Source organism: Lynx rufus, unplaced genomic scaffold (genome assembly GCF_022079265.1).
Source record: "Lynx rufus isolate CCGP_SWC_20201006 ecotype Redwood Valley unplaced genomic scaffold, mLynRuf1.p SCAF_26, whole genome shotgun sequence".
Lineage (NCBI taxonomy): Eukaryota > Metazoa > Chordata > Mammalia > Carnivora > Felidae > Lynx > Lynx rufus.
In genome coordinates this window covers 3,600,995-3,616,672 of record NW_025814841.1, presented here as the reverse complement: position 1 = coordinate 3,616,672, position 15,678 = coordinate 3,600,995, and the positions used below count along the sequence as shown (strand labels likewise).

At 32.9% G+C, this 15,678-nt stretch overlaps 1 protein-coding gene across 39 annotated transcripts in view; it reads left to right on the top strand.

The window, feature by feature from the left end:
- Positions 1-15,678, top strand: part of RIMS2 (regulating synaptic membrane exocytosis 2) — a 614,217-nt gene that overhangs the window by 327,333 nt on the left and 271,206 nt on the right. For 32 of the 39 annotated variants that reach the window (XM_047088894.1, XM_047088906.1, XM_047088888.1 and 29 more), the window contains 2 exons: positions 1,939-2,051; positions 12,125-12,255. In XM_047088894.1, the coding sequence (XP_046944850.1) occupies positions 1,939-2,051; positions 12,125-12,255 (244 nt within the window). Of the gene's footprint in view, positions 1-1,938; positions 2,052-8,428; positions 8,477-12,124; positions 12,256-15,678 lie in introns of all 39 variants that reach the window. The other 7 variants (XM_047088902.1, XM_047088887.1, XM_047088886.1 and 4 more) reach the window with 1 other exon arrangement.

Here is a 15,678-nt window from a genome sequence, read left to right as displayed (position 1 = left end):
ATGAGCAGGGTGGAACCTTTTATCTTATTATAGCTATTTAAAAAGTTCCTAGTCTATAATTTTAAAATTTTTCTGAGGAGATAGGGATCCTTTCTCAAATTAAATTAGAATCAATCCTTTATTCTTTAAATGTTGAAGAATAGGTTTCTCCAAGGCCCAATTATTAATCCTCTTAGTTCCTCAATAAATCCTTCTCTTCATAATAGTTTTAATTGCCATATGACTCTTAAATTTATATTATCAAAACGATCCGTCATTATTCCTTTATCCTTGGATGTTTAATATGTTAAGTGTCTTCCTCTTACTTGAAGCTTAACATTGTAGAAAACTGAGCTTACTTCTCACCATAAAGCCATCATTCTTTCCACTTCTAAATATTATATAAGGTATCACTGTTACTTCTGATGCCAAGACATAAAGTTTCCCCCTTCATTTTAGACTATACCCTTTTTAGAAGTGTGTTTTATCCACTCATGCCTCCAATTTGGCGGACACTTTACGGTTTGATTCCTAACACTAATATCTACTCGACATTTGGTCCCATCCCTGCATCCAGTTACCTGCTTTACATCTCCCCTTGGATGTCTCAGAGGTATCGTGTTAGTTCTAATTAACTTCTCTACCCATTCCTTTTTTTTTTTTTTTAATGTTTATTATCGAGAGACAGACAGACACAGAGCATGAGCAGGGGAGGGGCCGAGAGATGGAGAGACACAGAATCGGAAGCAGGCTCCAGGCTCTGAGCTGTCAGCGCAGAGCCCGACATGGGATCGAACTCACAAACCGCGAGATCATGACCTGAGCCGAGGTTGGAGGCTTAACCGACTGAGCCACCCAGGCACCCCTCCACCCATTCCTTAAACACAGGACTTGTCCAGTGTTTTACATCCCAAGAAATATCAGCAGAGTCTTGTTCAGAGAACAAGACAGAGACATAAAGGATTTTCTTGATCTCCTGTCTAATTACAAGGCTTGAAATCTTCATGTTTCTCCCTTTATCTCTCATGTCTAATTCGTTTCCGAGTCCTCTTTTGTTTATTTTGTGATATTGCTGAATTCTTTCTGCCCATTCCATCTTCACAACCTTTCCTATTATTATTTTACTGAATTCCACTTGTTTTGAGGTGTTTTCCCTCTCTCTCAAATCAATTCACACTTCAAATAAGTGGTAAAGTCATCTTCTTCAAATGCAGTTAATGCCTCACTCAGAAGAGAATGAGGCAATAATGATTAGTAGTCGATTAGTGCCAAAATGTGTAGCCCAGAACTCCAGGCACTTAATCCCCCCTCTATCCCCTTAGCTCCATTTTTATTCACTTTCTGAATCGTTCCTTCCCCTCCATAGAAATAAATTCATATATATAACTTCTGAGTACCAAGGCTGTGCTTTCTCTGCTGTAATGTCTCTTGTTTCATAGACCCTCTCTTCCTTTCTACCCATCTAATTTACTATATTCTTTTCCACATACGGTTTTAAAGTGTCACTTCCTGGAAACACTTCATGATTAATATTCTAGTACTTACGTTTTTAGCATTACAAGTTTGCATCGCCTTCAAGTTGCTTTTTTGATTTAGGTTTTGATTTTTCCAGAGTTTCTATTTTTAGAAATTTCTTAATATGTTATGATAGGATACGAGTTTAGTATATACATAGCAAAGTAACTAAGTCCTGGCATAGAAGTCGGTCTTTACTATAATTGGCAGAGAAAATGTTTCACTCTTGGTCTTAAGAGAGTGGCTCAGCTGTACTTACACTTTCAAAACATAGCTGTAAGTTTATTTGGAATACTGTGGCTAAGAAAATGGTCTATTTAATGATGTTTTGTGGACGTGTTAAATAAATAAATACATAAATAATTTAAAAGATATGTGGTAAAGATTATTAAATGCTAATGAAGAGTCATCATTATTATTTCTTATGTATAATTGCCACTTCAGGTTCCAGCTCATTCGAATCTCAAAAAATGGATCGCCCTTCTATTTCCGTTACCTCTCCCATGAGTCCCGGCATGTTGAGGGATGTTCCACAGTACTTGTCTGGACAACTTTCAGTATGTAATCACTACATTAATTTCTCTTTTTGGAATACCAAGTATTGTTAACACTTTATGACGATAGCATTTTGTAAACCAACTGCTTCTTAGACTATAATTTTGCTTTTAACCATCAACTTTCTCATTCTTAGTAATTTCAGTTAATTGAAATTTAAATTACTTAGCATAATATTTCTTTATTAGAGTTTATTAGGTTTTCTGGAATTTGCAGTCAAATGCTCTACCACTGAGCTATACCCCCTAGGTTTTCTGGAATTTAACGAGAAAATTTGTGATGCTATCTAAAACCTTTTTTACCTTAGTAATTTTATTCTAAAATTCAAGGTATATGATTTTTGCTCAGTGTCTTAAAATGACTATAACTTGTCCTAGACTTTTAAGAGAAATAAAATTGATGTGTTGTACAAAGATGGTATATTTAAGATGAAAGTAAATTTTATACATTCCCTACTTTTTGAGTTCAAGGAAATTTGAATGTCACAGTAAAGCATTGGGGTATGAATATTGCTCTCAATATAATGGTACTTGAGATGCTTTGGTCAACAGACAAAACTAAATAGATGGTAAAATATTTAATAGATAACTGAGTATACTGTGTGATTACATAGTAAGTGATCCCTAATTTGAACATTTTATAATAAAAATGAAAAATTCAATAAGGCATTATCTGTCCATATTAGAAGAGCCTTGCAAACTTGAGCCTTCAATTATTATCAATTTCTTCAGTTGTCATTCTCTTTTTAAACTATTTAAAATATTAATATATTGAAATTCATGTTGTTATAGTTTAGAAACATAATGTTGATGAATTAGTAAACTTGCATAAACTTGCAGTTTTATCACTATTAAGAACTATTTAGGTTATCAAAATTCAGATACTGAATTTTGGATAAAAAATGTTACAATTAAAAAATAAACTATTTTTGGGCTGGTGTTTTAAGAGCAATAGAAAAAGCTTCTTGTTTAATCAGCTTTGAAATTTCTTTTTTGTGGGGAGGGGAAGGGAGGTGTTTGATTTTTTTGGTGAAGAATTTTTATTAATTAAAAGATATAGGAAGTATAAGCAGAATTAACAGATTTAAATTATTGAAATAGTTCTTAGACATGTCTGTTCTGGGACTATTTTGATCACAAAGGTGGCAATGACAGAAAAGTTACACAAGAAAGAAGTTGAGATACTTACCAGGAACTTGTAAATGTCTTACAAAAATGAATTTCTTCTCTTTATTATTTTTGTTTACTTTCTCTCATAAACAGAGTGAACCTTTTCATTTGAAGACAGTGGTCTTTTTTTTTTTTTTTCAGTTTCCATCATAAGTAGCATCTTTCAACTTATTCTTTTACACATATTGACAGCACAGATGTTGTCATTTGTAGTTACAAACATATGTGTACTTTCACCATTTTAGAAAGTGCTAATAGACATTAACCATTTCTTTTTAATTATTATGGATTCAGTGAAATAGTCCATCTTTAAATAATGCATAGTATGACTGGATGATGCCAGTACATAAATAAATGTGTGTGTGTGTGTGTGTGTGTGTGTGTGTGTGTGTGTGTGTGTAGTTGGCTTCAGTTGGTGGAAGAGGGAGCGGAAGTTAGACTTCATAGTAAGTAAGTATTGCTTTGTTACTGACTTTGAAATCCCAGGGCGTATGGAAGTGGGGGGAAGATTAAGGAGTGTAGTGCAGGCATTTAGACAAATTTCAAATTCAGCTATTTTTCATCATGGTTCAAAATGAAGATAGTAGAAAGGTAAGACTTAAGTATTTTAGGGAAACATAAACTTAAAAGTTATACTTCTAAATATATAATTAATGATTTCAAGTCATAATATTTACATTTATAAATGATGTTAGTTTAAAATCCATGTAATTATAGTTTAAAATGTGTATATTTTATCATTTTCTTATGACTTGGAAGGGATATGTTCCAGTAAGATGGTGTTAATAAATACTATACATATTTACTGTGGAAAATCTAGACTGCAGATAAATACATAAAAAATAAAATCACGTATAACCTGTCACTAAAGTGTAACATTCACATACATATAAATGTTTAAACAAAACTAATAAATCTGTGTATAATATTTTGAAATCTGCTTTTTTACTGAGTAATATATTGTGCACATTTTTCTTTAAAACTTTTTTCTTTCAAAATTTCTCTTAAAATTATTTTAATAGCCAATATACCATTTTAACTTAATTCTCTATAATGGGACATCTTGCTTGTTCTTAATTTATATAACTATAAACAATGATGCCATGGAAATCCTTCAGTATAACTCTTACATATTCTGTTAGGTCGAACAAAACATTCTTTTGTCAGGATAACTTTTCAGAAGTAAAATTACAGGAAGAGAAGGAAAGAGAAAAAAATTTGAGATTCTTGAAATCTGTTGCCAAATTTTCCTCAAAAATGTTTGTATGAAATTAATCTTCAATCATTGACTCAAGAAATATATGTTAAGCTCTGGCCCTGGGTCAACCTTAATCCCAGTTGCTGGGAATATAACTGTGAACAATCCGATAGACACAGATTTCATCTTCATGAAACTTAATTTTATTTTCATTCTTTGCATGCAGGAAACATAAGCAAGATATCCTTCTGGATATAGTGTTTCCCTTTATATTTAACCCTATTCCTGCCAACTGGAGACCATTTTGGTTTTCTCTAAGATGTAGAGTTTAGGAAAATATGTCCATATTTATCACCTTTTGGGAAAATTCCCAGGAAGTCGCAAGGCAACATTACAATCCCTATATCCTTCTATTTATTTTACCTTTGGGCATTTTTATTCTGGTGAGTTTTTACCTATGCCCATAGCTCACAATTTTATGGCATTGCTAATTCTGGAGAACAAAGAAAATTTGTATGGTATATAAGCTGACCTCCTAATGTATCAGGTCAGTTCGTGGACTGATATTTTCTCAAGTAGAAATATACATATAATTTAAATTGTTGTTTAAACTTTCATTTCAAGGCTGTTGATATTTTTAAAACTTTATGCAGTTTATTTCCTCTCTATGCTTGAATTCTGCTGTTGCTGGTTATTATTCTAGGGCATAAGTATGAAAGTGCCATAAATGTATTTGGTGAGAAAATCATTTTGAGTTCAGGTTTATGACACCTGGACTGTATGTTAGCCTTGGCTGTGTCAAAACTCTCTTATTTTGATTCTTTTTAAAACTTACGTTCTTGCACAGTTTAATAGTTTGCTTCTTTAGGGGATTACTTTTGTAGTTCTTTCAATTCTTTAAAGTTAATAATTTAAATGATTAAATCAACCACTTAAAATTAAATTAAAAATCAATAATTTAAATTAGTTGGCTACTTTTTGAAACAGTGTTAAGATAAAATATAGCCTTTGACTCTTTTTAAAAGTGAGAAGCTTAAAATTCTTTCTTTCTATAAGAACACATTGATTCTTACTGATAATAACTTTATTTTACTTCTGGGTCTGTGGTTGCTTTATGTCTACAATGTTTCCCTAAGTTACTTTGTTTTAATATTTTTCTGACTCCATTTTTAGTGATGGGTTTGTAAATATTGTCCATATCCATTTTGTATGCCCATTTAAATGGAGTAAGTAACTGAAGAATAGGTATGTATCTTTCAATATCCTTAGAAACTCTACAGCCTTTTAAAAACTTCCTGTAAATGAAGGTTTATTCCCTTGAGCTTTTATGTTTTGTACCTCATCATCACAACCTTGTTATTCCAGAAGCATTGCATAAAAGGAATGCCCTAAAGATAGTGCAGTGTATGATGCAAAGTGACATTAAAAATGCAAAGGGGCACCTAGGTGGCTCAGTCGGTTAAGTGTCCCACTTCGACTCAGGTCATGATCTTGCGGTTCATGAGTTTGAGCCCCGCATCTGTGCTGACAGCTCAGAGCCTGGAGCCTTCTTTGGATTCTGTATCTCCCTCTCTCTCTGCCCCTCCCCCACTCAAGCTGTCTCTCTCTCTCTCTCTCTCGTAAATAAACATGAAAAAAATGCAAAATAGTGTACAAATTCAATTCTTCATTTGTATGAGGCTGAGTTGTCACAGGTTTCATCAGATATTTCCTGTAAAATAAATGAATCAGTATGAATCGCAAATTGCAATGCAATACGTAATAGTTCACCATTCATGTATGAAATATCCAGAATCTATTGAGACAGAAGGCAACTTAGTAGTTGCCAGGAGTTGGGGCATTAGGGGAATGGGAGTTGATTACTTCATAGGTACAAACAGGTACATAGGGTATTCTGGGGGTGATGACAAGTTTTCAAACTATAAGAAAGCGGTAGTTGCATAGTATCGTGAATGTACTAAATGCCATTAAATTGTATACCTTAGAATGGTTACTTTTATTATATGTGAATTTCGTCTCAATTAAAAACACTAGCAAAACAGAAATATGTTTTTTCCAGCCAAGTTTAATGTGTAAACTTATAGGTAAAGATTAGGTTTAAATTGCCCTAGATTGTAGACAACTGATTTCAGAAACCTGTGAATTGCTTACTTGAGATCATCTTAGAAGATGGAAAATGTTTGCCGTAAAGGATGAATTTATTTTGAAGTGCTGTTCATTTCAAATTAAGCTTTTTTAGTTTATGAAGTAAAACTTACCTGCGCAAATCTTCCATTACCTGTTGCTTTGGGTCTAAAACAGGTAGAACAGGTGAGAGGAGAAGGAAAATAAAATCTATTTCCAAATAGAGTATATTGTTAGTTCCTTTGTTCAGCTGGCCTTGTTAATCTCTATGCGTTTCATCCATCCTTGGCCCATTTGTTAGAGAAGTATTCACCTAGGATCATGCAGACAGATATCAGTAACATACTCCATATCTAAAGATTTCTTTCTTCCTTTGGAAATGTCTCCACACAAAAGGAAGACTGCTTAGATTTGAGACTGCCTTGGTTTTTGGAGAGAGAGAAAGATGACTCATGATTGATGTCTGCTTTTAAGATCTGCTTTCCTTTGGGTTTTAGATTTATGTCTTAAATAGTGTCTATCTGGTGACAATCAAATTAGGCAACAGTCCTCCTAGTACTTATTATCTGTTTCCTTATAGCAATGGAAAGGTCTGAAGCCTTTATTGATAACTCTTTGAATTAGACAGGAGAATGGGAAATGTGAGGAATGGAATGGAATCTTAGGGAAGGAAGAATTGAATGCCTTGAAATCCCTTCCCAAACCCTGATGTATGCTTCTGATTTTGTTCCTATTTAGTTATTAGCATGCCTTACTAAAGGCACAAAATTCTGATTATTGTGATGTCTTTTGGTAACTGTTTCCAAATGAAAACAGGATAAGCCAAAAGAGAAAGAAAATTTGATTTTATTATAAGAATTTGAAACAATGATTTAATCAGAACTGGGCTTTTTTCCCTCCTCTCCTTCCCTTCCCTTCCCTTCCCTTCCCTTCCCTTCCCTTCCCTTCCCTTCCCTTCCCTTCCCTTCCCTTCCCTTCGCTTCCCTTCCCTTCCTTTTCTTGTTTTCTTCTTTAGAACCAGGCTTTATTTATTTATTTTTTTTACCTTTACACTATCTTACTTTTTGTTTGAATATGGGCAAGTATATCCAGCCTTCTCTATGTCTCCTTATTTCAAATTGGAGATAATAGCACCTACCTTCTAGTTTTGTTGGAGACAATGAACTTGCAATAACCTGCCAGTAGAGGCAGAATTGTATAAATAAAAAGAATTGAGGTATTATCATTAATAAGTGTGATTAGCAATAAACAGTATTACCTTGTATAGTATGTAATAAATGTTTAAAAATGGTGTTTAAATACTAGAACCTGGTATAAATTCTTAAGGTGTGAATCAACTAGTTAGTACAGTGTGTTCCACACGCTTTTATCTTACTGTGTTTATTCTTTTAAGAAATGCTAGAGCCAACTTGGCTAATGTTTTTAAAATTTTTGTTAGATGTGTTTTAGAGAAGTCACATGATTACTTCTACAGATGACTTTTCACTAATAATAATTCTATGGTGCATTTTTATGTAACTTCATGGACTGATTTTTTTCTATGTAGAGCGTTTAAGGGTAAAACCTGAAATTTCTTGACTCCTGGATTATGTTTACACTCATTCTTTCAGAATATACAAACCCAAAAATGTTATTTTACATTCGCTCTTAATTCCTGTTGTGTTGATTACATTTAAACATCTGATTTTATATAGTTTTTATATATCTTAGCATTTTGGCAAAATTAACTTGTTACATTGAAGTCCTTAATTCAGATATGTATTGTTATGGAAAAATAATATTTAAGGGATAGTTTTATGTGTTTGTTTTTACTTTTGGTCTTTTAGTCCCAGCGTGTTGTCCTTTTTGGTTTTGTTTTATTGCTTTTTTCTTTAATTTTGCTTACCAGAGCCAAAGCCTTAGTAGAAGAACAACGCCTTTTGTTCCTAGGGTTCAGGTAAAGGCCCTGTCTGCCTGATAGAAACGAAAGTTGTGTTTTAACCCTTATTTGTATGTTTTTGGAAAATGCGTAGTAGGAAACTTGTTTTGGTATGTTGCTCCAAACCATATTATTGACTTTCAAATCATTTTATAAGCCAGCTTGTAAAATTTCTGCATGGAGATGAAAATACAATTAAAATTTAAAGAGACAATCTCTGTTAGTGATTTTATATGATCCACTGAATGCTAAAACTTGATAGGTTTCAGACTGCACTTGTGTATAGAATATTGACAAAACTGGCTAATTTTATACTGCTGATATTTTTTTTTATTGCACTAAGTTTTCTGTCTCTTTAAATCATTCATTTTATCACTTAACATCTTTCTCTTGCATTTTCCAAGCAACAAATCCTTGAGGAGATTGGCAAATAAATTTGTACCTTATCTAAAATATGAATTTTATCCATTTAATATATAAGGTTCAAGTTTGAAAAGTGTGTTATTTTGAAAGAACAAAATGATTATCTAAATAAAATGTGTTGGGTTTATGTTGTTCACATTTTGTAATTGAAATGGGATTTAATTTTAATGTAACACTTGGTACAAGTTGTTTGCCTCTTTTCATTAGGAAACCCTTACATGGTAAAATAATGACAATATAGTTGTTTTTTTTAAGTAGTATTATGCTTTCCTTGCTTTGCTGCATGTTTTTTTTTTTGTTGTTGTTGGTTTTGAATAATACTAATTTAGTTTAAATTTGAAAAATTACAGTTGTTCTACTTAATATTATATAGTGTTAAATATTTACTTGTGCTGTTCAGGTTCTCCTTAGGACATTTAAAAATGGGTACATGATAAAGCTGGAATGATTATTATATGCAAACAATTAAAAAGATGCTCCAAGATTTTTATTAATGAAATAGAGGTAAAATCAGAAGTATGTCATCTAGAACTGTGGAAATCCACTTATTATATTTTGGGGGAATCAACAGATATATTTTCACCTATCATTTGAAAAGCACAGATAAGAAATTTAGGAATGTGATAAAATAATCTAGCTAATAAAATAATTGTTTTGCTAATGTGAACTGGATATCTATTAAAAACTTCAATGCAAGTCCTGTAATATAAAATGAAAATTAGGGCTATCGATCAAACGCCTAGTTTAAAACAGTTTATTAAAAGTTGTAATTTTGACTAAAAAACCCATAAAATTAAAATGTACTATATTAACATTTATATATCTGGAAAGTATAATTTTATAAATTTTATAAAATGTATATATGGAGGCCATATGCCTAGTATCTGCTTGTATGAAAAATGAATATTACTCACAAATTATAATTTTAGTTTTCTGTGGCATAGGAAAATCTAAAAAGAATACTGCTTATCAAGCATTTGAAGTTATGTATCTCAAATGTTTGTGTCTAATGAGTTTAGAGGAGCAAAAATATCACCTGTGAAGATGGCAAATGCTTAGTCTCATCCGTCAGAAACAATTTACAGAAATCAGTAACTTGCTCCAATAATTATGAGCTTAGTCTAATAATTATTATTATTGTTTCTTTGTTTCTAAATGTACAGTTTACCAGAAAAAGGTTTTCTTTTTTTTTTTTTTTTTTTTTTAGCCTTTCAGAATCTTTTTTTCTTTGAAGTGCCTAATAATCATATCATGATCCTCAGAGAAGTGTTTTTAATTGTCCTGGAAATATAAAGCCATAAGCTTTTTGATTGCTATAGAAAATAGAGAATATCGGAAATTAATGGGGTTTTTGGTCACACATTTTAGAAGAACCATGATACGCTCTGACAACATCTCTGTTTCATCTCATATAAAGACACTCTTGTATTTCTTACTTTTTTTCTTGTTGTTTTCCCCTCATGTCTTTTGCCAGAACAATGGTTTCTTTTTTTTTCCACTTACCCTCACCCGTATCTATGTTCTAATGTTGTTACACAAGCAAATATTTGAACTTTTTTCTATTCGCATGTTGAAGAGGTTTTTTTTTTCTTTCAGGGTGTTAATCCCCTAGTTTCAGGCAGTGGTTCTCAAACTTTAATGCCCATGAGAATCACCAGGAGGACTTGTTGAAATTTGTCAAAAAAACAAACAAATAAAAACCTGGGCCCCATTCTGATTCAGTAGGTGAGGGGTGGGCCACAGGAATTTGTAACTTTTCAACAAATAAGCCAGATAACACAGATGTAAGGTTAGTGAACCACCCTTTAAGAAACACTTTTCTAGAGACTGTACTTTGCAGCTCTATTAAGAAAACTTTGTTACACGACAGCATGGTAATACCTGCATTTTAAATATGAGGGCTTAATATAACATAAAGGGTATTAATTATAATTTTTAAAATTAAATATTTCTTGCTGTTATTAAGAGGGCTAATTCCATTTGACAGAAGAGCATGGTAAATAATTTTATATACTCTTCTGGGCCATTAGTCCTCTTCTTTGGACTCAAAAGTCTCATTCAGCCTCTCGTTCTCTGAGATATGAATTGAGAGACTCAACAGAGCCATGTTAGAATTAGAACCAAATTACCAATATATCATATATACATATATATATATTTAGGTGATTTTTATGCATGTGTATATATGTTATATATTTATTTGTATATCTCAGAACCTGGTCCAGACCTGACTGTCCATTTCAGGAGGAGAGGGAATGACGGACATGAGATGTATATTAACATTTTTTTTAACTGCTGCAAATATTAAACTTCCAAATTAAAGGAAAAATTAAACTATTAAACAGTATATAATTTTATTCCCAACTTTCAGATTTTGGATTCAATTTCAAGATAATGGCCAGAGATGTGATGAGTTCCAAACCAAAACGTGGATTAGAGCCAAGTTATACATCCTGACAGGGTAGAATTAGCTAGCTAGGTGTGGGAGTGTGAGGTATGTGTGTGGGAGGTGACAATTGTTAAATCAAATGAATTTAGCAGCTGGATGTGAAGTTCCAATTCCTAATTATGTCAGAGAAGTTACTCCCATCTTCTCATCTCGAATGGTAAAATAATACCCTTTTATTCTAAGGATGTAATATATCTTCTCCTCTAATGAAAAAGGGACTCGATGTCTGTGTAAGAAAAACCTATAAAGATGAATTTATTATGGCTTTAAATACAAAATCAAGGAGTCTATGGACTAAAGCCACTGGTAATTCTACCTTGCTTGTAATCTTTAAAATGTCTTTTCAAATGAAATGTTTTGTCTTTTAAAACATTTGCTTAAAAATTCCCTACGAATGCCATATAAATGAGGTATCTCTTCAGTTCATTTGAGCATTTATTCTGAACTCATTATTTTAGGGGAACTAAAATATGATTCTTACATAAAGATAGGCAAACACAGTCATTGTATGTGAAGTTCTTAGGGTAATTATTATGTGCATGTTAATAAGCAATCACATTAGGATAACAAAAAGCTCAAGTGATTTATCAATCCATCCAAAATAATCTGAATTATTGCCTCTGTTCATTGAAGTTATTATAGCATATCCTTTTATTTTAACTAAGTGCAATTTATGAAGTAAAACTTATTCTGTGCTCATATTAGTGTAAGAGAATGGGGAAAGATTGGGAATGTAAGCATTATGTTATGGTAGTAAAAGTTTGAGCTGATAAATGAATATTTTTGCTTTTCAGATAAAACTATGGTTTGACAAGGTTGGTCACCAATTAATAGTTACAATTTTGGGAGCAAAGGATCTCCCTTCCAGGGAAGATGGGAGGCCAAGGAATCCTTATGTTAAAATTTACTTTCTTCCAGACAGAAGGTAGGGATATGAAACAAAAATAAATGTTCTTGAAAATAAATAAGAAATGTTAATAACAGTGGGTGTTTCAATTCTGTCTAATTTATTTTTATGTATCATGCAACTCAGATATTTATGAAATTTAACCTAAACATAATGATTCATATGTTCATATGATTCATATGATTCATGATTCTTCAAAATAGTGACAGTAAGTGCTTTGAGATTGTTTTAAAACTGATATCAAATGTTATGGATGATTTCATTGAAGATTTATTTTAGGTTATATGGATTCTTAAATGATGTGTATTTTCATTTTTCAAAATCATTAACAATTATTATGCTTTTTAAAACCAAATGCATTTTTAACACAGTCTACAGAAGCAAAAAGCTGGAAATGATGCTAAAAGGTACTCATCATGTTCCTTTACACCTTCTACCTCCTCATACTAAGATATTATTTCTTTATGTAACGTAAAATTAGTGAATATGCTTTATATTTCATCACCCCATATCATCACGCCATACCTCTGGTCCTGGAATCAACTTCTTCAAGCAGCATTTGCTTTGTGTCCTTACTAACTACCACAAATGATGTTGCTCTGCCCTAATTTGAACAGAGAAATTAGGATTGGAGGAATAGATTTTCAAAAATTATCTAATCCCCTTTTAATTTCAGGTACATAAAAACTAAAAGAGATTATTCAGTAGACGTCATGTAAAAAGAAAGAATTAATGACACCAATTATCATTTCCCCAGCTATTGAGCATCCTGGCCTCCAGGACAGAGTGTTCTCAAAGGCTGGTCATTTCTTCCCACGTTGGAAGTGGCTAGGCACACATGTGATCTTCAACACGTTTACACACTTGTGGCCCCTCATTTACTTAGTTCAAGCTGAAAGTCATCAGACTTGAATGCCGAAGTATCATCTGAAGAACAACCTCAACCAAGAAAAGGACAAAAATATGGAAGTAGACAATTAACATAGGCCTTACATTTTGTTTGATACATATTTTGAAGTGAAATTTGTGAAGAAGATTCATCAGAAAGTCCGTCAAGGTGCCATTGTGTCTAAAGTTATTAAAACTGCCATATAATTTGATCTTACCAAATTTTCATGAAGAAAGTTGTTTTCTCACAGCTTAGGTTGCCTTTTGGATAGCGATATACTTTGAACTGCAAGGGAAGAAGAAGATATTCACAACTGGAGCTTTTAAATCCAGTTTAAACTTCAGTTGGTTGACTCGATATGTCACAGCCCTATTACCCTGCCATCCTGGAGGCCACATCACTTGGCTTCTTAGAGCAGCATGATTTACTAGTCTAAACATTCTTAGAATGCCCTGATAAAAACCCACAAGAATTGCTAGTATTCCCATCTATGTTTTTATGCATATACATAACCTAAGTTTCTGCTTACTCAAACCTTTGAAAAAAATACTTACTTTGGAAGATGATAAAAGACTTTCAAATTATGGAATTTATTTCTTTTTTGGTAATTGAAAAAAATTTTTTTACATTTATTTATTTTTGAGAAACAGAGTGAGAGAAAGCATGAGCGGGGGAGGGGCAGAGAGAGAAGGAGACACAGAATCTGAAGCAGGCTCCAGCACAGAGCCTGATGCGGGGCTCGAACCCACGAACTATGAGATCATGACCTAAGCCAAAGTCGGATGCTCAACTGACTGAGCCACCCAGGCGCCCCGGAATTTATTTCTTGATTGACCATTTTTGTTTTGTTTATTTACATACTCTCCCCCCTACTTTCTGAGCAGATAGATCTAAAATGGAAAGGAAAGTCTGCTTCACCAATCCTTTATATTTTAGATGTAGTGTTTTTATTTTTTCTTGGCATCAGAGAATGGGGGAAATAGGTAAATATTTCATCCTCAAATTGTTTCTCAGCTGTTTCCTTGTCAATTATCAGAAATTTGAAGAATAGTTTAGTAAGTTTGTTGCTTACTTTATTGATTGAGAGAGTTGTATCAGGGTTTTATCTTTAAAGAGAAGAGGATTCTTTGGTTAACTCAGAAACAGCTATATTATCATCTTTTTCTTTTTTTTTGCTGCTGATACAAGTTTTTACACATGAATAACTGACTCTTTATGCTTTTGGTATGAATTATTTCATTTTTCTTGGCAATTTTTCGAGGAGAAAGGCTATTTGAATAAGTGAACATAGAAAATAATTGATGCCTTTTTGTTGATACGAATTCCTGGAGGGGCAAGTGAGGCTGCACAGAAGAGATGTCGTCTGGAATGCCACTATGTCAGTTGATTTATTCAAAACGTTATTTTCTAAGTTATGACCTACTCTAAAAAATACCTGAGTGTGCTTTACACTCTTTTACATCTTGAAGTAACATTGGTTTTCAGTCAAAATATATTTTTTTCGTTTTGAGTAAACACATCAAGTCTTTGCATGCTGTTCGTGGTATAAAGTAAATGGAAACCCAAAGTGCTGGTAACATGAAAATAAATAGGAAAGGCTTTAGGTTGGATTTTATTTAAAAAAAAAATAGTTTGCATTCTCAACAATTTAATGATACTGGTAGAGGTCGGTGATTTATTTTATTGTTATTGGGCTGCTATTTGGAAATAAATCTTGGGAACACCTGGATGGCTCAGTCAGTGAAGCATCCAACTCTTGATTTCAGCTCAGGCCATGATCTCACAGTTCATGAGTTTGAGCCTTATGTCAGGCTCTGTGTTGACAATGCAGAGCCTGCTTGTGACTCTCTCTCCCTCTTTCTGCCCCTGCGTGGGCTCACTGCTGTCAGCACAGTGAGAGACAGCAGTGAGCCCCCCTGTCTCTCTGGCCCTCCCTGACTCATGCTCTGTCTCTCTCTTTCTCTCTCAAAAATAAATAGAAACATTTTAAAAAATCTTAAAGAAATAAATTAAAAAATAAAATCTTTATAGCGTGTATATTGATCTTAGTTTTTAAACACTCTTAGCAGCTTTTCAGTGTTTGACTTATACAACCTGAACTTATTTTGTTTGTTTGCTTTAAAGAATTGTATTTTTAAGTTATCTCTACATCCAACATGGGGCTCGAACTGATAACCTCAAGATCAAGAGTCACATGCTCTACCAACTGAGCCAGCCAGGAAACCCCCAACAATTTTCTTTAACCTGATCTTATTTTGAAGGCTTTAGTTATACAAACAAACAAACAAACGAACAAAAACCCTAATTTACTTTTTTTTAACTTGCTGAAGATAATTTTTTATGGTTCTTTGCAAGGATTGATACTTTAATACACACTAAATTGCCTTATTAAGTGTGAATTGTATATGGTGGGTGTGTGAGGAACTTCAATGGTTGTCTAGTCTCCATGCTGTCCAGTGTAGGAATCCCTTCTAAAATAGTCCTCTTTATCTGAGAACTTTTTACACTTCTTAGGAGGAAGTCAAGGTTTATTTTTCTATTGCCTTTCACAC